General features: G+C 40.6%; 1 protein-coding gene across 2 annotated transcripts; it reads left to right on the plus strand.

Annotated features, from left to right (window-relative positions):
- Positions 1–1,771: 1,771 nt before the first annotated feature.
- RAB33B (RAB33B, member RAS oncogene family) lies at positions 1,772–22,473 on the plus strand. Of its 2 annotated transcripts, XM_055275956.2 has the most exons (3): positions 1,778–1,979; positions 2,213–2,480; positions 19,255–22,473. In XM_055275956.2, exons 2-3 carry the CDS (start codon positions 2,232–2,234, stop codon positions 19,693–19,695), a joined length of 690 nt encoding a protein of 229 aa, XP_055131931.1. In that variant the 5' UTR covers positions 1,778–1,979; positions 2,213–2,231; the 3' UTR covers positions 19,696–22,473. The 2 variants fall into 2 exon arrangements, with proteins under 2 accessions (XP_063494278.1, XP_055131931.1); XM_063638208.1 differs by having other exon boundaries at positions 1,772–2,480.
- Positions 22,474–23,352: the final 879 nt, after the last annotated feature.

Consider the following 23,352-nt stretch of genomic DNA (forward strand, 5'->3'; position numbering starts at 1 on the left):
GGGGTTATTCAATTAGGAAGAGCAGCACATAGAGGACACTCTCAAAATACAAGCTGAAAATACAAAACTCCTCATAACAATGTCCAATAATTTTTAAAATTTAAGTAGGGCTGAACTGTGTGTAACCGGTGAAATGTTCAAGTTAACAATCCTTACACACGAAATCTCTCACTTCACTGACTTAATTCATTATTTGCTGAATAAACAATAAACTTCCAGTCAGTAGTCAAGAGTTGGCAATCTAGCTGGTAGGACATAACATATAATCATGAAACAGCAAAAACTGTATTCAAAGATTAAATTAGCAATACCCCAAAATGTGTGTTAGAGTTAGCATAAAGAATTTCTGCATAAAGAATTTCTGATGTAGTTTACCAAGAGCTAAACTAAAAAGTCCAGAATACAAAAAAGAACAGGGGTGCAATGATGGTTTTTTTAACCATCCTTGAAATTCTCCCATTAACCACAGCTTTGAGTTTTCAACTGCTCTTTGTCCTTAAATCTTCAGATTCCCTCCTTTGAATGGGATAGGTAGAGTAGATTAGAAGAAATATATTCCGAGGCTAATAGTTTCTGGATGATTAACCTTCATGAAAATAACCTCACAGGTAAGTAATTAGGATTTTTCAGCCCATTTCTATAAACCAGGTAAGTAAACTTTTTTTTCTAGTGAACGTAACTTGGTATATTAGTGACTGTAGAAAGTCTTTCTACAGCAACAGGAATTATATCAAGGCTTTTGCAAATTCCTGGCGACTCCGGGCATGTTTAAGTTCTACTACTCATCTGTTCTGACTACATTTTCATTTCATCTGATGGAATAAGCAGCTCATCTCCTTTCCTAGAACTGTTAGTGTTCTATTGTCCCCCTCACTTTAGTTAAGGTCTGCCATGTCCTCCTCTCCGACAGTCCTTGACTTTCCCAATGGCATATTCATCTGCTCAAACAGATGTCACTGCAAAACAAAACAAACTTTTAACAAAAAGCAATGTTTGCATATTTGGGGCTTTTGTATGACAATATTGCACGTTTCCTCAGAAGAATTCACGGAGATTCTTTAAGGTTGGGGGTTTATCTGTTGATATTTTCCTTAGGTAGACAAAGACAACCTCTAAGTGCGCTCAGTTAATCTTTAACCGCTACATCATCGTCACCCAGGCACTAAGACATAACTAGGGCATAACGAGTTTTATTTCCACCAGACGCGCCTAGTAACTACCAGGTTCAACGCTCGCAGGCGGCCGACATGTGATGTGTGCTCTACTGTTTGGGCTGGGGACATTAGCCCAACAAACTCTGGCCACAAAGATCACGCGGATATTCTTGGGGACTTGGGGATGCCTAGCGAAATGTGCTGTGCCTAGGCCTCGAACTCTCGCCTGCTCTCCGGTGGGCGGCCTCGAACTCCAGCCTGCTCTCCGGCAGCCCACAGCAATGCGCCTGCCAAAACCTTAGGCTGCAAAACTCAGCGCGGCCCAGAGCTCGCCTCCAAGTGCGCCCCGCACACGGCAGGCTTTCGGCGATGACTCGCGTCCCACCCAACCTAGCCCTGGCCGCTGTCCCAACTCCCGCAGTTCACAGAGGCCGCGGCGGTGAGCGCAGCCGATGCCACATCCCCAGCGGCAAGCTGAGGGAACCTGTCTCCTCTCTGGGGCGACCAAACGATACGTCGATGCCGGAACTGACCCGACGCCGGAGCCCGGCGACGTCCTTACCGTCGCTCTCCAGGTACACGCCCCCGTCAAAGGCGGCTCTCCGGCCCTCTCGCGAGAGAGCGCCCGTGGTACCTCCTTCCTCTCAGTCGTCTGTCTCTCCCCGCCCCCGGAGTGATTGCGCGGCTTCCTCCAGAGGGCGGGAACCTTGGACGTGGCGGGGCTGGGTCAGCCAGGGCGCTGGGCCTGGGGCGCTTGGCTCAGCCTCTCGCAGGCTGGCCTTCCGCGCTGCCGTGAAGCCCCCGACAGGCCCCACGCCTGCCCAGGTAGACCGGCGCCCGCCCGAGTGACGCCTAGCGTGTGGCCGCGGGCAGGCAGCTCTCTGCGGCGGGGCGGGAGGGTGCCACACCTGTGCGGGCGAGGGCGGGGCGGAAAGGTGCGCAGGCGCGCTCGGGGGGACCAGCCCCTGGGAAGTTGCGCAGCCGGACAGGCCGGCTGGGCGCGCGCGCTTGCGGTGGCGTAATCTCAGCCTTTCTGTGTCTCCTTTCCTCCGCCTCAGTTTGGGGCGGGTCGGGGGAATGGCTGAGGAGATGGAATCGTCGCTCGAGGCAAGCTTTTCGTCCAGCGGGGCAATGTCAGGGGCCTCAGGGTTTTTGCCTCCTGCCCGCTCCCGCATCTTCAAGATAATCGTGATCGGCGACTCCAATGTGGGCAAGACATGCCTGACGTACCGCTTCTGCGCTGGCCGCTTCCCCGACCGCACCGAGGCCACGATAGGGGTGGATTTCCGAGAACGAGCGGTGGAGATTGATGGGGAGCGCATCAAGGTGAGCGGATGGGGGACTGTTGGGGAGGACGGGATGACAGGTGTCCCAACCCCACCGTGGGCTGGTCGCTGGCCCTGTGCACGGTGTGTGTGCGCTCCATTTTTTTCTCACGCTGATGAGATTGCAGTTGGGGTTGGAAGGATTCATATACTGCAAACTTCTAAGGCACTGTTTCTCAGACTTCAGTGTGCATGCGATTTACCTGGGGATCTTGTTTTTGAAAATGCAGGTTATGATTTAATAATCTCGTTGATGATGCAGGTGCAGCTAGTCCGTGGACCATACTTTGAGTTCAGGAGTGTAGGGCTTGTCTACCGACCCATTGACTGTGTGTCGTGTGCTGGGAGTCAGTCAAATATAAACGGCGGAAAAACAGTGAAATTGCGCGAGAATGGAAAATTCATTTAATCAGTAATAGTTATTAAACATCCATTCAAGCAGTGCCTTCGGTGTTGTGGAAGTAAAGCCCTTTGCCTTTGAGGAAGTACTTAGGTATTGTCTTGCATACAGTTTTGCTGTAGTAGTTTCTGTATGATACTGATTTTAGAAAAATCTTTTCCTGCAGAAACATTCTATATGTCATAGTTCCTACTCAGGTTGCCAAAAGCATTTCTCATGATGCCACCTCAGACACACTCCCAATTCTTTATTCCCTTTAAGTCGTTATTTTTGGTCCCTAGGACTGGGGACACTGAGTGACAGTAATAGTGGAGAAGGTAGAATAGGCCTCAAGGCAGGTTTGAGGTTCTGAGGGGTTGGAATCTAACAGTGGAATGAGGATCAATGACAAGGCTTAGGCCTCTTGATGGTATAAACCTTAGACACACCTTCATAGCAAGCCACCACTAAATACCACCTGTTGATGCTACTCCTTAAAACATAGGTGGAACTACCTTGCCTTATACTACTGCTTTAAATCCGCAATCATCTTTATTTCAGTCTCTTGGTGGGGATGGAGAGTGGTGGGAGAACAGGCTTGCTTCAGACGTTCCTACCCTCGTATCTTAGAGGCAAGAACAATTTATTTTTCAGTTCCCTAATCATCGCCCCCCACCCCAACAGGTTATACTGCTAATGATGGTAAAGGTGAAGTAAGCTGGGTTAAAAGAAATTAACCTTTCTTTGGTGCTTTTGTCTTTTAATTTTTTACATTAGTATTTCATGTCCCATATGAGCTCTCAGTGGTGGTTTTGGAGGTGCTTTGTATTAGGGAGTTTAGAAAGATTTGTATACTTGCAGGAGAAAAGATAGAATAAAAGGCTAAACATTTTACCAGAATTAGGTTTGGCCCAGAAGCCTTTGGGGTGAAAAATAATGGAGCTTCTGAAGTTCCAAGGGAGTTAAGTTTGGGAGAAGCAGGAATCTGGGAAGTACGTGGGCTTTGGAGCCCAACTAACCTGGATTCAAATCTGAACCTACGAAAGGGTAGGGATGGGCTGTGTGTCCTTAATAGGGTGACCAACTTTGCCCAAGACTGTCCAGGTTTTAAAACTGGGTCTCACATCCCGGGGATCCCCTGTATTGGGCACACCAAAATAGTTGGTCACCCTGGACCTTAGGCAGATTCTTTAACCTCTCAGTCTGTTTTTTTCTTCCGAAAAACTGGGATCATAATACCTTATCAGGCTGCTGTGAGGATCAGATGAGGACATACATGAAGCACCTGGTTCATAGTTGGTACCTTTAAAAAGATTCTTTGTCTTTCCTAGTGGCTTAACATTATTTTTCCTGTTTGCCACCATTAGTTCTGCAATTGTACACCCAAAGTTGAAAGCAGAGATAGTGGAGGGCATAAGTAGACAGCTAAGGGGAGAGAAATTTAAAAAACAAAACAAAAACAAAAACGGAAGTAGGAAATTCTTTCAAAAGTGGAGAGAATGAGGGTGGGGGAGGAGTTGGGACTTGAGGGCCCTTTATCTGTTCCTGGGTTGCCATTTATACTTAAAGATCACAGATGAATCAGATGCAAATTTAAGAGATAATAGTATTGAAAAAATATAAAGCATGTGCAGTGTATAAAGTCAATTACCTAACTACTGAGGTGAGTGCTGGCAGTGATAAATAAGACAGAACCACAGGTATGACGAATCTGGGAGCACAGAGTTGATAGTTCTGGTTGGGAAGAGCAAGGAGAAAATATTTTTTGGGGAGATTATTTCTACTGAACTTTAGCCTAACTTGTTATATTGATGTGGACTTGGATACTGAGATCATTTTTCTTCGAAGGCCCTAGCCGTTGATTGTACCACCAATGGTGAGACTTGAGAGAGATTTTTATTGTGGTTGAAATGACTACAGACATGTTCTGAGATTTCTGTAGTAGGAAAAGATATAGCTATGTTGGGCATTTTTTTTAAAACTACAGAGCTTAATTTTTTTTAGTGTCCTTTTTTTCTAAAACTGAAAAGTGATATAAAGAGCTTTATTCTATGTGCTGTGTCTGCTGCTTTTTGGTTAACCTGTAATACATCTTGAGTGCTGCTGAAATGTTCATATTATGTCTTTGGAAAATTGTAGCCTGATCTAAAATGACATTTTTCCTAATTTTTCATCTTAAAGCTGGGAAGCTCTATGTTACTTTACTAGTAAAATGCCATTCTAGACATTATTTCTTTGATAAAAATGAGATATTGCATTAAATGTTTTGATAATCGTGGACTAGAAAATTTTCGGAAAGCATGACTTAACAACAGTGCCCTTTCAGAATCCGTTAAAATGTTTTATGAAATGTAAGAAAGCCTGTATCTGCTAATCCATTCCTAAGCAGTATGTGCAAGTAATTGAAAGAGGAAAATCTTGTTTGCAAAATTTTGGAAGTCGAATAAAATTATAAAATTAAATTCCTTAAATAAAAATACATTCGACTTTTAAATTGAGACTCCTTACTCTAATCCTTATGCTCCTTCCTCGTGTGTGTATCCCCTTCATGACTAATTGTATTCCTTTAGCACAGTCGTTTTCCAGTGGCAATCACACCAACCCATTAAAGCCTGGTGTTGTATTTAATCCGGCCTCCCATTAGAGGTCAGCAGTTCCTACTTGAATAGTTTAGTAGCTTACTTTTTTGTAGCAGTAGAAATGAAATGTTCCCATGTTAAGTGCAAAATGTTAATATTAACTAAAGGAAAATAATCAGGACCTCTCCCCACACTGGTAAAACAAATATTTAATGAGTAATTGCTGGAAAGAAGACATTTTGATGAGTCCAGAGAATTAAGATACGGCACAAGGGTCAGCAAACTATGCTTGAGGGCCAAAAATGGTCTTTTGCCTGTTTTTACATGGCCACAATCTAAGAATGATTTTTTACATTTTTTAATGTTTAGGGAAAATATCAAGATTTCATGATACATGAAAATCATATGAAATTCAAAATTCACCTAGGTTGTACTACTTTAATCCTTCTTATCCTTGTACTCTCACCCCTCTCCTTTGTTCTCTGAGTCCAATTGGTTTTCCACCTGCACACTTTCTGTTAACTGTCTTGTCTTCAAAATTCTAGTTCAAGTCCTTTTTTTAACCCCTCTTTGAACTGTTGCAGCAGCTAAACAGTTACAGGAGCTCAACTGATCTCCCAGTCCTCAATTAATGCTCATTCCTTCAGGAGAGAGATGGTAATGGGAAAAAAAAAAAAAACGCAGTGAAAGAATAGGGAGGGAGGATGGATAACTAAGATTACTGTTCCAAATTGTGTGTATTTTTTCCTCTAAGGCGATAACTAATACTTTCTCTCACTGCTTGCTCTCTTCCTTATCGCCATTATTATTCTGTAATTAAATCCTTTATTTAAAAAAATTTTTGACCGGGCATGGTGGCTCACGCCTGTCGTTGCTTGAACCTGGGAGGCAGAGGTTGCAATGACCTGACATCGTGCCACTGCATTCCAGCCTGGGTGACAGATCAAGACTCCATCTCAAAAAAAAAATTTCATATATATGTATAATTCCTTCATATAATACTTCATGAATCTCTACTTTAAATTCCAGTATCAAGTTTTAACAAAAATGGCAACCTAGCTACTGCTAAATACTAATAGTAGATTCTTGTTGTTGATGACAGCTTTTTTTTTTTTTTTTGCGGAGTCTCGCTCTGTCGCCCAGGCTGGAGTGCAGTGGAGCAATCTGGGCTCACCGCAAGCTCCGCCTCCCAAGTTCACACCATTCTCCTGCCTCAGCCTACCAAGTAGCTGGGACTACAGGTGCCTGCCACCACTCCTGGCCAACTTTTTGTATTTTTAGTAGAGACGGGGTTTCACTGTGTTAGCTAGGATGGTCTCGATCTCCTGACCTCATGATCTGCCTGCCTCGGCCTCCCAAAGTGCTGGGATTACAGGTGTGAACCACCATGCCCAGCCATGACAGCTCTTTTGGTGGTTTTATTATCCAAAATGAGAAATGATCTGACTTTAAATTGATTTAATACTCTTTTTGCTTGACCTAAAATGTTAAAGGTTTTAATCCAAGTTTTCCATCTCTGATTAGCTATCAAATTTCCTTTTCCCCTATTCTTTCAAAGAACACATTTTTATTATTTCATGTAAAAGACCATCTATATAAGAACTACATAAGAGTTTCTGTTAACAATTTAAGTTGTAAAACAACATCATAACTAGTATTAGTAACATCTCAAGAGAACTCTTTTTGCTTTTTGTATGTGGAGTAGAAATGTGTGCGTCTGGTGTACAGAATCAAATGGCAAATCTTTGAAATAAATTTTAGCTTTCTGGAGTCTCTCTCAACCTCTACTGGTTCTGAGTGCTGCCAATTCGTGTATTGGTCTGTGTTCACTTAAACCCTGTTAAAATTTTAAAATAAATAAATTTTAGCTTCCTAAGAAGACAAGTAACAAATTTTTGTGACTATTTGAAAGGAATACTGCCTTTAAAATGAAGAATTTGGGCCGGGCGCCGTGGCTCATGCATGTAATCTCAGCATTTTGGGAGGCCGATCAGTTGAGCCGAGGAATTTGAGACCAGCCTGGGTAACATGGAGAAATCCCATCTCTACAAAAAACACAAAAATTAACTGGGTATGGTGACACACTCCTGTAGTCGCAGCTACTCAGGAGGCTGAAGTGGGAGGATTACTTGAGCATGGGAGGTGGAGGTTGCAGTGAGCCAAGATTGTGCCACTGTACTCCAGCCTGGCGAGAGTGAGACCCTGTCATAAAAAATAATAATAATTTTTTTTTGTGATAGAGTCTCTGTCACCCAGGCTGGAGTGCAGTGGTGCGATGTCAGCTCACCACAACCTCTGCCTCCCAGGTTCAAGCCTATTAAAGGCGTATGCCACCACGCCTGGCTAATTTTTTTGTATTTTTAGTAGAGACGGGGTTTCACCATGTTGGCCAGGCTGGTCTTGAACTCCTGACCTCAAGTCATCTGCCCACCTCAGTCTCCTAAAGTGCTGGGATGACAGGCATGAGCCACCACGCCTTGCCAAGTATATATTATGTTAACTTTATAATGTTTAAAGTGGCAATAAGATTGATGTGAGCACATATTAGCCGTTTTTCCTAAGATATTTAAGTATTAAATTGGGAAAAATTTCTCTGAAAATATTTCCTAATTTAACATTTACCAGATGAAAGCATCTCGCTTCCTTGGGTCCAAAAGTGTCATTTTCTCTTCTTATTTAAACATCATGAACCATTCCACTCATAGCTAAGCCTCAAGAGTTTTCTAGGCTTTGCTTTTTGCCTAGTGTCTGTCTTGTCTGTTTCCTTCAAAGTTTTCTCTAGCCTTTTATGGCCAACAGTTTTTAATCAGTTGTCCTGTCGTGTATTGGCTGGGTCTCTCGTTGCTCCTTTCCTGTCTCCTTGCCTTCTCATCTCAGTGTGCAGGCCTGGAAGGCAGCAGGCAGCAGTAGCCCTAAGCCTTCCTATCATTTAGTTATTCCATGAGAGAAATTTTGAAGCGTCTTTTTAAATATTCCTTTGTAAATGCCTCATTAATTATTAGTTACGTTTATGGCTCTACAGTAAAGTGTAGAGTTATTTCAGGCTGGGCATGATGGGTCATGCCTATAATCCCAAAGCTTTGGAAGGCCAAGGTGGGAGGATCACTTGAGCCCAGGAGTTTGAGACCAGCCTGGGCAACATAGTGTGACCCCCCTCCCCCACACTGTCTCTACAAAAAATTAAAAACTTAGCTGGGTCTGGTGACATGTGCCTGTGGTCCCAGCTACTCAGGAGGCTGAGGCAGGAAGATTGAGCCTGGTGGGTGGAGGCTGCAGTGATCCATGATTGTGCCACTGCATTCCAGCCTGGAGGGGCTGAGTGAGACCCCGTCTCAAAAAATAAAAATAAAAAAGGGGTAATTTCATACCTCTGTGTTCTGGAAGACTTGATATGATTAGAAAGCATAAAATTTTGAACAGGATTGATGGGAAGAGGAATACTGTCTTTTGTTTTTTTTTTATTATACTTTAAGTTCTAGGGTACTCAACGTGCATGTTTGTTACATATGTATACATGTGCCATGTTGGTGTGCTGCACCCATTAACTCGTAATTTACATTAGGTATTTCTTCTAATGCTATCCCTCCCCCCTTCCCCAACCCCATGACAGGCCCTGGTGTATGATGTTCTCCACCCTGTGTCCAAGTGTTCTCATTGTTCAATTCCCACCTATGAGTGAGAACATGTGGTGTTTGGTTTTCTGTCCTTGTGATAGTTTGCTCAGAATGATGGTTTCCAGGTTTATCCGTGTCCCTGCAGAGGACATGAACTCATCCTTTTTATGGCTGCATAGTATTCCATGGTGTATATAATGTTTTAAGCAAATATATGCACAAGATAAAAAATAAAAAGCACACAAAAAGAAAATATACCAATGTCTATCATTGGTGTACGTTTGGGTTGGTTCCAAGTCTTTACTATTGTGAATAGTGCTGCAATAAATATACGTGTGCATGTGTCTTTATAGTAGCATGATTTATAATCCTTTGGGTATATACCCAGTAATGAGATCTCTGGGTCAAATGGTATTTCTAGTTCTAGATCCTTGAGGAATTGCCACACTGTCTTCCACAATGGTTGAAGTAGTTTACAGTCCCACCAACAGTATAAAAGTGTTCCTATTTCTCCACATCCTCTCCAGCACCTGCTATTTCCTGACTTTTTAAGTGATCGCCATTCTAACTGGTGTGAGATGGTATCTCATTGTGGTTTTGATTTGCATTTCTCTGATGGCCAGTGATGATGAGCATTTTTTCATGTGTCTTTTGGGTGCATAAATGTCTTCTTTTGAGAAGTGTCTGTTCATATCCTTTGCCCACTTTTTGATGGGGTTGTTTGATTTTTTCTTGTAAATTTAAGTTCTTTATAGATTCTGGATATTAGCCCTTTGTCAGATGGGTAGATTGCAAAAATTTTCTCTCGTTCTGTAGGTTGCCTGTTCACTCTGATGGTAGTTTCTTTTGCTGTGCAGAAGCTCTTTAGTTTAATTAGATCCCATTTGTCTATTTTGGCTTTTGTTGCCATTGCTTTTGGTGTTTTAGACATGAAGTCCTTGCCCATGCCTATGTCCTGAATGGTATTGCCTAGGTTTTCTTCTAGCGTTTTTATGGTTTTAGGTCTAAAATTTAAGTCTTTAATCCATCTTGAATTAATTTTTGTATAAGGTGTAAGGAAGGGATCCAGTTTCAGCTTTCTACATATGGCTAGCCAGCTTTCCCAGCACCATTTATTAAATAGGGAATGGGAAGAGGAATATTGTTTAGTCAGTCTCATCTAAAAACAAAGAGTTTTCTTAGGATTAAACTTCTTCTTCTTCTTCTGTTTTTTTTTGGAGACAAGGTCTCACTCTGTTGCCCAGGCTGGAGTGCAGTGGCACGATTATGGCTCACTGCAGCCTTGATCTCCTGGGCTCAAGCGATCCTCCCACCTCAGCCTCCCAAGTAACTGGAAGCACAGATGCATGCCACCACTCCCAGCTCACTTTTTTTTTTTTTTTTTTTTTAAGAGACAAGGTCTCACTCGTAGAAACAAGGTAGAGACAAGCTCTCACTGTGTTGCCCAAGCTGATTTCAAACTCCTGAGCTCAAGTAATCCTCCCACCTCAGGCTCCCTAAGTGCTGGGATTACAGGTGTGAGTCATTGCACCTGGCCTGGGGTTAACATTTATCATTACCGCTTACATTTGTTGAGGACATCCACAGTTCTTTGAGGTGGGTCTAAATTCTGCGTAATCATTTTTTTTTTTTTAGTTTGTTTTTATAAATGACATGCATGTTTGTTAAGGAAAATAGAAAAGTAGAAATAAAGGGAGAAATTACCTTGGAGACAACCATTGTTAATATTTTGGTATATTTCCTTTTTGTGTGCTTTTTATTTTTTATCTTGTGAATATAATTTGCTTAAAACGTTATAAGTCATTTTTCATTGATGAAGTGATGCTTGAACATCTGAGTTACAGAAAATGTTATTAGAAGAGAAAAAAATCAGCTCTAGTTCCCTTGGATAGCTTTTATATAGGTCATCCAATTTATTAGCAAAATATCTTTCTAAATGCTAAAGATAGAATTTCAAGGGTCTTTTCTTTTTTTTTTTTTTTTTTTTGAGACATAGTCTTGTTCTGGAGTGCAGTGGCACAATCTCAGCTCACTGCAACCTCTGCCTCCTGGGTTCAAGTGATTCTCGTGCCTCAGACTCCCAAGTAGCTGGGACTACAGGTGCATGCCACCATGCCCTGCTAATTTTTTGTATTTTTGGTAGAGACGGAGTTTTGCCCTGTTGGCCAGGGTGGTCTTGAACTCCTGAGCTCAGATAATCTGCCTGCCTCGGCCTCCCAAAGTGCTGGGATTACAGGTGTGAGCCACCATGCCTGGCCTCAGATATATTTTATTTGCAGATATTTTCTCCCATTCTGTGAGTTGTCTCCTCACTTTGATAGTGTCCTTAGAAGCACAAGCTTTTTTTTTTTTTTTTTGAGGCAGGGTCTTACTCTGTCACCCAGACTGGAGTGCAGTGGCATGATCTCAGCTCACTGCAGCCTCTGTCTCCCAGGCTCAAGTGATTCTCCCACCTCAACCTCCCAAGTAGCTGGGACTACGGGCACCTGCCACCACACCTGGCTAATTTTTGTATTATTAGTAGAGATGGAGTTTCACCATGTTGGCCAGGCTGGTCATGAACTGCTGGACTCATGTGATCCACCTGCTTTGGCCTCCCAAAGTTCTGGAATTACAGGGCTGAGCCACTGTGCCTGCCCTCTGCCGCGCGGCCCTTCCCCCCCCACCCTGGCTCCCCCGCCACTTTTTGTGTTTTTTTTTTTTTTTTTTTTAAGAGACAGGGTCTCCCTATGTTGTTCAGACTGGTCTTTTTTTTTTTTTTTTTTTTTTAATGGAACAACATTTTGATTTCTTTTTTTTTTTAATTTTTAGAAGTTTTTGTGGATACATAGTAGGTGTATATATTTATGGGGTACATTATATGTTTTGATGCAGGCATGCAATGTGAAATAAGCACATCATGGAGAATGGGGTATTCATCCCCTCAAGTATTTATCCTTTGAGTTACAAACAATTCAGGCCAGGTGCAGTGGGTCATGCCTGTAATCCCAGCACTTTGGGAGGCTGAAGCAGGCAGATTGCTTGAGCCGAGGAGTTCAGACCAGCCTGGCCAACATGGCGAAAACCCATCTCTACAAAAAGATAAAAAAATTAGCCGGGTATGTTGGCTTGCACCTGTAGTCCCAGCTACTCAGGTGGCTGAGGCGGGAGGATTCCTTGAGCCCAGGAGATTGAGGCAGCAGTGAGCTGAGATCGTGCTGCTGCACTCCAGCCTGGGCAATAGAGCAATGTCCTGTCTCAAAAAAAAAAAAAAAAAAAAAAAAGCCAATTACATTATTTAAGTTATTTAAAAATATACAGTTATTATTGACTATAGTCACCCTATTGCCTATCAAATAGTAGGTCTTATTCATTCTTTCTGGTTTTTTTTTTTTTTTGTACCCATTAACCATCCCTATCTCCCCTACCCCGAAGCCCCACTACCCTTCCTCAGCCTCTGGTAACCATCCTTCAACTCTCTATGTCCATGAGGTCAATTGATTTGATTTTTAGATCCCACAAATAAGTGAGAACATGTGATGTTTGTCTCTCTGTGTCTGGCTTATTTCATTTAACATAATGATCTCCAGTTCCATCTATGTTGTTGGAAATGACTGGATCTCATTGTTTTTTATGAATGAATAGTACTCCATTGTGCATATGTACCACATTTTCTTTATACATTCATCTGTTGATGGACATTTAGGTTGCTTCCAGATCTTAGCTATTATAAATAGTGCTGCAAAAAACATAAGAGTCCAGATACCTCTTTGATATACTAATTTCCTTTCTTTGGGGTATATACACAGCAGTGGGATTGCTGGATCATATAGTAGCTCCATTTTGAATTTTTTGAGGAACCTCCAAACTGTTCTCCATGGTAGTTGTACTAATTTACATTCCCACCAACAGTGTATGAGGGTTCCCTTTTCTCTACATCCTCCCCAGCATTTGTCATTGCCTGTCTTTTAGATACAAGCCATTGTAACTGGGATGAGATGATATCTCATGATAGTTTTGATTTGCATCTCTCTGATGATTGTTGATGTTGAGCACCGTCTCATATACATGTTTGCCATTTGTATGTCTTCTTTTGAGAAATGTCTATTCAAATCTTTTGCCCATTTTTTATTAGATTATTAGATTTTTTGCTGTAGTGTTTGAGCTCCTAATATATTCTGGTTATTAATCCCTTATCAGAGGGGTAGTTTGCAAATATTTTCTTCCATTCTGTGGGTTGTCTCTTCACTTTTTTGTTTCCTTTGCTGTGCAGCAGCTTTTTAACTTGATGTGATTCCATTGTCCATGTTTGCTTTGGTTGTCTGTACTTCTGGGGTAATGCTTAAGAACTCTGCCCAGACGAGTGTCCTGAAGATTTTCCCCAATATTTTCTTGTGGTAGTTTCATAGTTTGAGGTCTTAGATTTAAGCCTTTAATGCATTTTGATTTGATTTTTGTATATGGCAAGAGATAGGGGTCTAGTTTCATTCTTTTACATGTGGAAACCCAGTTTTGCCAGCACCGTTTATTGAAGAGACTGTCTTTTCCCCAGTGTATGTTCTTGGCAACTTTGTCAAAAATGAGTTCACTGTAGGTGTGTGGATTTGTGTCTGCATTCTCTATTCTGTTGCATTGGTCTATATGTCTGTTTTTATGCCAGTACCATGCTGTTTTGGTTACTACAGATCTGAAATACAATTTGAAGTTAGGTCATGTGATTCCTACAGTTTTGTTCTTTTTGCTTAGGAGAGCTTGAGATATTCTGGGTCTTTCATGGTTCCATATAAATTTTGGGGTTGTTTTTTCTCTTTCTGTGAAGAATGTCACTGGCATTTTAATAGAGATTGCATTGAATCTGTAAATTAATTTGGTACTGTGGACATTTTTTAGCAATATTGATTTTTCCAATCATTGACATGGAATATTTTTCCATTTTTGTGTGTGTATGCTTTAATTTCTTTCATCAGTGTTTTATAGTTTTCATTGTAGAGATCTTTAACTTCTTTGGTTAATCCCTAGGTATTTAATTTTACTTCTGTTATTTTGTTATTTGTTTTCTGGTTGTTTTGTGGTCTTCTCTTCCTTCTTTCTTTCCTTCCTGTCTTCCTCGAGTGAAGGTAATTTTCTCCTGTGATATGATTTAGTTTCTTGCTTTTTATTATTTGTGTGTCCATTGTATATTTTTTTGGCTTGAGGTTACCATGATGCTTGCAAATACTATCTTGTAACCCATTATTTTAACCTGATATATTACTCCATTTTTACACTGCTGATAAAGACCTGAGACTGGGCAATTTAAAAAAGAAAGAAGTTTACTGGACTTACAGTTCCACGTGGCTGGGGAGGCCTTACAATCAAGGCAGAAGATGAAAGGCATGTCTCACATGGCAGCAGACAAGAGAAGAGAGCTTGTGCAGGGAAACTCCCCTTTTTAAAACCATCAAATCTCTTGAGACTTACTCATTGTCATGAGAACAGCATGGGAAATACCTGCCCCCATGATTCAGTTACCTCTGACAGGGTCCCTCCCACAATGTGTGGGAATTCAAGATGAGATTTGAGTGGGGACACAGCCAAACCATGTCACCTGATAACAAGTTAACACTCTTTACATAAACAAACAAAAAACTAATAGAAACTGTGTGCCTTAACTTCATCCTCCCCACTTTTTAACTTTTTCTTGTTTCTATTTATATCTTATTGTATTGATTATGTCTTGAAAAGTCATCGTAGTTATTATTTTTGATTGGTTCATCATTTAGTCTTTCTACTTAGAATAAGAGTAGTTTATACACCACAGTTACAGTGTTATAATCTTCTGTATTTTTCTGTGTGCTTATTATTACCAGTGAATTTTGTATCTTTGGGTGATTATGTATTGCTCGTTAATGTCCTTTTCTTTCTGATTGAAGTGCTGCCTTTAGCATTTCTTGTAGCAGAGGTATGGTATTGATCAAACCCTTCAGCTTTTGTTTGGGAAAGTCTTTATTTCTCCTTCATGTTTGAATGATATTTTTGCCAGATATACCATTCTAGGATAAAAGGGTTTTTTTCTTCAGCACTTGGAAATATATCATGCCACTCTCTCCTGGCATGTAAGGTTTCCACTGAAACATCTGCTGCCAGACCTATTGGAGCTCCATTGTATGTTATTTGTTTCTTTTCTCTTGCTGCTTGTAGGATCCTTTCTTTATTCTTGACCTTTGGGAGTTTGATTGTTAAATGCCTTCAGGTAGTCTTCTTTGGGTTAAATCTGTTTGGTGTTCTATAACTTTCTTATACTTGAATATTGATACCTTCTAGGTTTGGGAAGTTTTCTGTATTATCCCTTTGAATAAACTTTCTATCTCTGTCTCTTTCTTTTTTTTTTTGAGACGGAGTCTCGCTGTCACCCAGGCTGGAGTGCAGTGGCTCGATCTCAGCTCACTGCAGGCTCCGCCCCCCGGGGTTCATGCCATTCTCCTGCCTCAGCCTTCCGAGTAGCTGGGACTACAGGCGCCCGCCACCTCGCCCGGCTAATTTTTTTTTTTTGTATTTTTAGTAGAGATGGGGTTTCACCGTATTAACCAGGATGGTCTCGATCTCCTGACCTCGTGATCCGCCCACCTCGGCCTCCCAAAGTGCTGAGATTAGAGGCGTGAGCCACCGCGCCCGGCCTCTCTGTCTCTTTCTTTACCTTCTCTTTAAAGCCAGTAGCTCTTAGATTTGTCCTTTTGAGGCTGTTTTCTAGATCCTGTAGGCATGCTTCCTTGTTTTTTATTCTTTTTTCTTTTATCTCCTCTGTGTATTTTCAGTTAGCCTGTCTTCAAGCTTGCTTATTCTTTCTTCTGCTTGATCAATTCTGCTGTTAAAGGACTCTGATGCATTCTTCAAGAATCTCTTTGTTGAATTTATCTGGTAGTATTCTGAATTCCTTCTCTGTGTTATCTTGAGTTTCTTTAGAACAGCTACTTTTGAATTCTCTTCTGAAAGGTCACATATGTGTTTCTCCAGGATTGGTGCCTGTTGCCTTGTTTAGTTCATTTGGTGAGGTCATGTTTTCCTGGATGGTGTTGATGCTAGTAGATATTCTTCTGTGTGTGGACGTTGAAGGATTAGGTGTTTATTGTGGTCTTCACTGTCTGGGCTTATTTGTAGCTGTCCTTCTTGGGAAGGCTTTTCAGACATTTGAAAGGACTTGAGTGTTGTGACCTAAGCTGTATCTGCCTTAGGGGTTACCCTAAGCCCAGTAACACTGTGGTTCTTGCAGACTCGTAGAGGTACCACCTTGATGGTCTTGGACAAGATCCAGGAGAATTCTCTGTATTACCAGGCAGAGACGCGTGCTTCCTTCCCTTACTTTCTTCCAAACATACAGAGTCTCTCTTTCTCTGTCTCTGTTCTGAGCCACCTAATACTGAGAGTGGAGTGACATAAGCACCCCTGTGACCACCACCACTATGACTGCACTAAGTCAAAGTCCCCTTTACTTTTGCCTCTGCACTAGGTCTAGACTGCACTAGACCTGAAGCCAGCATAGCACTGTGTCTCACCCAAGGCCTGCTGTAGCCACTCCCTGGCTACTGCCTATGTTCACTCAAGGCCCTAGAACTCTACAATCAGCAGGTGGCAAAGCCAGCCAGGCCTGTGCCCTTCTCTTCAGGGTGGCAAGTTTCCCTAAGCCTTGGGTTGGTCCAGAAGTGCCTTCCAGGAGTCAGGGACTAGAGTTAAAAATCTTAGAAGTCTACTTGGTGTTCTGTTGTACTGTGGCTGAGCTGGCACTCAAACTGCGTGACAGCCCTTCCCACTCTTCCTCCCCCACCCTTTCCAAAGACAGAGGAGCTTCCCACTTGTAACCACTGCCACTCCAGGCCATGAGGAGTACTGCCAGACTACCACCAATGTTCCCTTAAGGCCCAAGGGCTCTTAAGTCCCCTTGTCATGAATGCTGCCTGGCCTGGGCCTCACCCTTCAGAGTAGTGGGGTACCCTCTGGCCCAGGGCAGGTCCAAAAATGCTATCCAAGAGTCAAGTCCTGAAATCTGGGACCCCAAGGGTCCCCCTGTGGCCATGCTGGTACCTAAGGTACAAGACAAAGTCCCCTTTTGCCTCTGCTTTTCTCAAGCAGGAGTTTTGCCCTATAGCCGCCACAGCTAATTATGTGCTGAGTCTCACTTGCAGTCAGCAAGTCTCAGAGGTTCACCCAAGGCTGTCAGTGTAGTACCTGGGTATGCCAGCTGGTTTTTCAGGGCCCACGGGCTCTTCAGTTAACAGTGATGAATGCTGCCAGGACTGGATTTTTTCCTTCAAGGCAGCAGGTTCCCTTCTGCCCAAGGTGTATCTAGAAATGTCATCTAGGAGGTAAGGCCTGGAATGAGGGCCTCACAACTCTGACCAATATCTTATCCTGCTGTGGCTGAGCTGGTATCTAAGATCAAGACAGTGTCCTCCCCACTCTTCCCTCTCCTCTCCTCTCCTCTCCTCTCCTCTCCTCTCCTCTCCTCTCCTCTCCTCAAATGGAAGGAAGTGGTCTTTTTTGGAGCTGTGAGCTGTGCAGCCTGGGGTTAGGGGAGGGGTGATGGCAGCACTCCCTTGGCTGCCCCAGCTGGAGTCTCAGTATGTCTCCTGTCTGCCCCAGCCCACTGTCTCTGGGCCTAGTTTACCACTCGGAGTTGCCTCAGAGTTGCAATGCTTGTGGCCTAGACCACCTTCTCAAGTTTACTTGGAGACACAGAGGGCAAGGTTTATGGGAACTCATGTTTGGACTGCTGGGATTGCTGGTTCCCCTCTGGCTGGGGCTGGGTTAAGTGTTCCCTCTGTGGGTAGACATCAGCTGAGTTTGGTCCGGTTTTCCTTTTTGCTCTAACAGGGCAGAACTGAGTTCAGTGCCTCTCAATTGCTGTGTTCTCCTTTTCCCAGTGCCCAGAGAAGGTCTCTGTACCACACCGCTGCTGCTGGGGGTGCGGGGGGTGGGTGTTGGCAATTTGGGACTGTTTTTTCTATCTCTTCAGTTCCTCTTTCAGCAATATGAAGTTAAAACTAGGTACTATGAGTGCTCACGTGATTTTTGGTTCTTATGAAGTTTTTTTTTTTTTTTTTTTTTCTGTGTAGATAGTTATTAACTTGGTGTCCTTGCGGGCAGTTGGGGGCATGATAGGTGGAGCTTTCTATTCTTCCATCTTGCTCCACCCTCCAATTTTATTTGTGCAGGCTGGTCTTAAACTCCTGGGTTCAAGTGACCCTGATGGCTTGGACTCCCAGAGTGCTGAGCTACTGCATCTGGCTGCACAAATATTTTTAATTTTGATGAAGTCCAGTTTATTTTTTTCTTTGATTGCTTTTGCTTTAGGTATCGTATCTAAGAAACCATTGCCTAATCCAAGGTTACAAAGAGTTAAAGTTTTAGCTCTTAAATTTAGGTCTTTGATCCATTTTGAGTAAGTTTTTATACATGGTGTGAGGCAGGGATCCAGCCTCATTTTTTGCATGTTGTCCAGCACCATTTATTGAAATGACTAATCTTTCCTGCTGTTGAATTGTCTTGGTAATCTTGTTAAAAATCAGTTGACCATAGATATATGGGTTCATTTCTGGATCCACAGTTCTGTTCCATTGATTTCTGTGTCTGATCTTAGGCCAGTTTCACACAGTCTTGATTACTGTAGCTTTGTTAGTAAGTTTTGACATCTATAGTTTTAAGCATTTTAATTGTATGTTGAGTGTTTTTATTCATGCTTTTTTTCTAGCCTTCTTAAGTTTTCAAGGGGGCCTGGATTTCATAGACATACACATACATGTATATGTTTGTTTGGAGGCTGGATCTCATAACAACATCTTTCCTAGGTTTAATATTTTAAATTAGACTAGTGAAAGGTAAAGAGGGGTGTATAGTAACCAAATTTATAGGAATTAAATGCTTAACATGTTAACACCTGATATATTTTTCTCGTAACATTTTAAAATAAGATTTTGAGGTAAATTTTATTTAAACAAATTGGATTTACTGAAATTTAGAAAATCCTGTATTGAAATATTTGTTCTGACACTTGTATTATAATTTAATTGTGAGGTAACTGGTATCATGAAGTCTGGATCCCATAGGTAACATTGAAAAGACATTATGGAAGGGAGAAATCAAAATATTTTAAGTGAAGAGATAATAAAGACAATGCAAGATGATTACATTTCTTGATATGTATAATTGGAATGAGATTTTCAGTTTTCTTCTTTTTCTTCCCATTTTTAGATCCAGCTGTGGGACACAGCAGGACAAGAACGATTCAGAAAGAGCATGGTTCAGCACTACTACAGAAATGTACATGCTGTTGTCTTTGTGTATGATATGACCAACATGGCTAGTTTTCATAGCCTACCATCTTGGATAGAAGAATGCAAACAACATTTGCTAGCCAATGATATACCACGGATTCTTGTTGGAAATAAATGTGACTTGAGAAGTGCCATTCAGGTACCCACAGACTTGGCACAAAAATTTGCTGACACACACAGTATGCCTTTGTTTGAAACGTCTGCTAAAAACCCCAATGATAATGACCACGTGGAAGCTATATTTATGACCTTGGCTCATAAGCTTAAGAGCCACAAACCATTAATGCTTAGTCAACCCCCTGATAATGGAATTATCCTGAAGCCTGAACCAAAGCCTGCAATGACGTGCTGGTGCTAAATAACAGTCTTTATTATATTATCTAATTTTGACTAAAATACTTTTGAAGTATGACAGTAATAAGTCATAAGATTTAATCTCAACTATAATGGGTCATCTTGACACTTTGCTGTTTGTCATTGTCACGCTTTTGTATTTTGTATCTACTTAAGTTTGTCACCGTGACAACACAGGAAAAGTTGGTTTTCAGGTGAGATTGAAAATGAAGCAAAGATAGGATGAATCTGAACATCTCTCCATCTAGAGCCCAATGAAGGAAGCTTCAAATGAGAACATGATGAATTAAAAGGATCAGTAACTGTTCAATCTTTTGTCCTAGGATTGGAAAAAAATGTTAAAGGTTTAGGACATACCTAATAGTATGTCCTTTGAATGGGAGGTGTTCTTAATAGGATAAAAACTGGTATTTGCCTCTCCCCAGAGTACTTTTTTTGTTTTTTGGTAGAGACACAGTCTTGCTATGTTGCCCAGGCTGGCCTTGAGCTCCTGGGCTCAAGCAATCATCCCACCTCAGCCTCCCCAGTACTGGGACTGTAGGTACTCACCACTGCATCTGGCCTTTCTTTGTTTTATTAACATATTTAGTTTTGTTATTATTGGTATGTTTTAGAGCCAAGACTTTAGTTCCAGTGGGATAAGAAGGCATAGAATGTTTTCTGGTTCCCAGTCCATAAAGAATGACTTTTCCAAGAGTTCTAGATGTTTGATTTTCTAATTAATACTTATAAGAGCTACAAAAATCATTATTATTTTTAAAAGAGTTATTTGAGTTTCTTTCTTTTTTTTTTGAGATGGAGTCTCGCTCTGTCTCCAGGCTGGAGTGCAGTGGCACGATCTTGGCTCACTGCAACCTCCGCCTCCCAGGTTCAAGTGATTCTCCTGCCTCAGCCTCCCGAGTAGCTGGGATTACAGGCGTGCACTACCACGCCCAGCTGATTTTTGTATTTTTAGTATAGATGGGGTTTCACCATGTTGGCCAGGATGGTCTCAATCTCTTGACCTCATGATCCACCCGCCTCAGCTTCCCAAAGTGCTGGGGTTACAGGTGTGAGCCACTGCAACCAGCCGAGTTGCTTTCTTACTAAATCCTATTAAAATATGCAAAAATAAGTCAGATTTTAAGGCAAATAAAGGGACATAAGGTGCTTTGTATTTTATTTTGGTATCTTTAAACAGTGAAAAACTAACTGAAAGCATATGAAGTGTTGTAACTTGGGGGAAAATAGGTAAACATAGCTTCTAGCTAACACAGGAGACCTATTCTTAGCCTTTACTAATTTCAAGCAGTGTATCTGGTATGGTATCTCTTGCTCTTCCTTCAACTCCAATAAATTTAATGAGTAAATGCCAAGTTAACAAATCAACTTCCATTTGGATTGTAGCTGTGAAGGCACAACTCTAATTGCTATTAGTCTACATGTATTTCTGTAGTAGTATTGTGTCGTATCAATTTTTAAGATGTCTAAATTTTATGGTCACAACAAGTTATCCCTCCTCAGTATGAAAAATAAATTAGATATTGAAAAATGTCTATCCTTCAGTGATGGAAAGAATATTTCAAGAAGTTTTTTAACCTAAATACTTTTATTTTGAATCTAAGTCTTTGCACATAAAATATAGCAAGCTTACATATTAAACTATTTACGTAAATGGAATGTAAGCCATGACTTTAACTGAAGTGTTCACATTCACTAATTTTGATAGATTGCTGTCCTTAATAATTTTGGAGGAAATTAAGCCAAACGATTATTGTACTTATAATATTTTCAGAATGTGGGAAATCAATTAAAAATGTAATCTAATCTAGTTTAAGATTTTTGTTTAATCATCGTGGTGGTCCTAACTGGATAATTTAACTATAAAGACAAAGTAATTATTTTAAATGAACTAACTGAAAATAATAATTATAGGAAGTGATTATTCCATTTTAAGTATTAGAGCTCAAATTGGCTTTATTTGCATTTAGGGAGATCATTTTTCTTAATCATGCTGGAATTAAAAACTAAAAATTGTTTTACTTGTATCGAAATTAACCTTGATTTATAACTATTTTTGTAATAAAACAATGACAGCTGTAGTAACTATGATGGGTGTAACAACTTTTTTTTTTAAAGAAGGGAATCTGTTTATCGCTTTTCAAAATATTTTCTAAAGTGGGGGAAGAAAATTTATAGACTTTCCAAGCACATTTATGGTTTTTTATTACTGTTATTATGGTTTTAAAAAGAGTAACTTTATTTCTTTTTGTAAGGAATTAGTAGTAGCCTTTACAGTTCTGTGAAAGGACTTATTTTTTAACTTTATTTATTAGTTTTAAAATATTTGTATCTCATTTGTAACAATTTAATTTTTTATATGTATGTTTTTATTTTTAAAAAACATACCAGTTGAATGGGGTTAAAGCTTTCAGTATCTTAAAATATTTATAAAACATTTCACTGTTGCAAAATCACTTCCAAAATGATAGCTATCTAACAACTAATTACTAATTTTTAAAGAACAAATCACACATTTTAAAAATCTGTAGAATTTAACACTGACCTTTAATTGAAAATAAATAATTAAAATATCAGACATGTTCTGGAAAAGTCTTAATTTGAGAACAGCAAAGGAAAGTACCCCAGAATCTAATGTAGTTAGCTATTAATAACAATGCATTATTGAAAGTATATTGCAAATACATGTTTCCTCATGAAATCTAAATAATTTTGTTGTGGAATAGTGTCACTGTTACATTTCCCCCATGAAGTTCAATAAACCAGCTTAGCCACAAAGAAATTGTGTTTTATTTTCTTTGTTTGATTACTGGGTAGAGTATAAAATAAAACAATCTTTTTTTCCTCCTGGTTTCCAGATAATATTATATATGAGATACACTTTTAAAAACAACAAAAACCCCAACCCATTGGAAACTTATTTTCTTGTATACATTTGAGGTTAAAGAACACTTCAGGAAAAAAACTCAACACAGTATTAAAATTAACTGATAACATAGCTTTTGTATTTGTGTGGTTTAGTAATCCAACTTGTTTTAGAATACTTCAGTGCAAAAAGCAAATGGTGCAAGAGGGGTTGATGTGTATTTAGACGTAAAAGCATTTAACAGAATGAATAAGTATAGAAAGTATGAGAAAAGAGAAGGAACTACGTCTCAGGTATAAGATTGCAGTTACTGATTTAGACCCCATAGGATTAGGGATGTGGGGGCCTCTGATGTTGATTCTGCTTCCCCTGGTCAGTTTATTTTACGTATAAGTTACCCTTGTTGTGTTCAAACACAAAATTGACATTATTCATGAAAGACTGCTTTCTTAATCAGATATTAAGACAAGAAGCTGGTCATGTATTTTGGGAGCACATTTGCTACAGCCTGTGTGGCAAGGCCGAATGCACTTGGTTTGTTGGAATAACCTGATTTATCAAACATTTATCAAGTATGGGTCGTGTTCTCTTGTGTTAGTGGAGCTACATAGACACTGTCCTTGAAGAACTTACAAAATAGTACATGAACAAATAGGAATTCTACAATATACTGTGATCAGTGTAATCAAAGAAGCATGTACAAAGGACAATGAGCACAGAAAATGGAGTGGTCTTTTGACTTGGATATGAGAGCAGTAGATAATCAAAAAGCTTCACAATGAGTGGAAGCATTTA

Source organism: Symphalangus syndactylus, chromosome 4 (genome assembly GCF_028878055.3).
Source record: "Symphalangus syndactylus isolate Jambi chromosome 4, NHGRI_mSymSyn1-v2.1_pri, whole genome shotgun sequence".
Lineage (NCBI taxonomy): Eukaryota > Metazoa > Chordata > Mammalia > Primates > Hylobatidae > Symphalangus > Symphalangus syndactylus.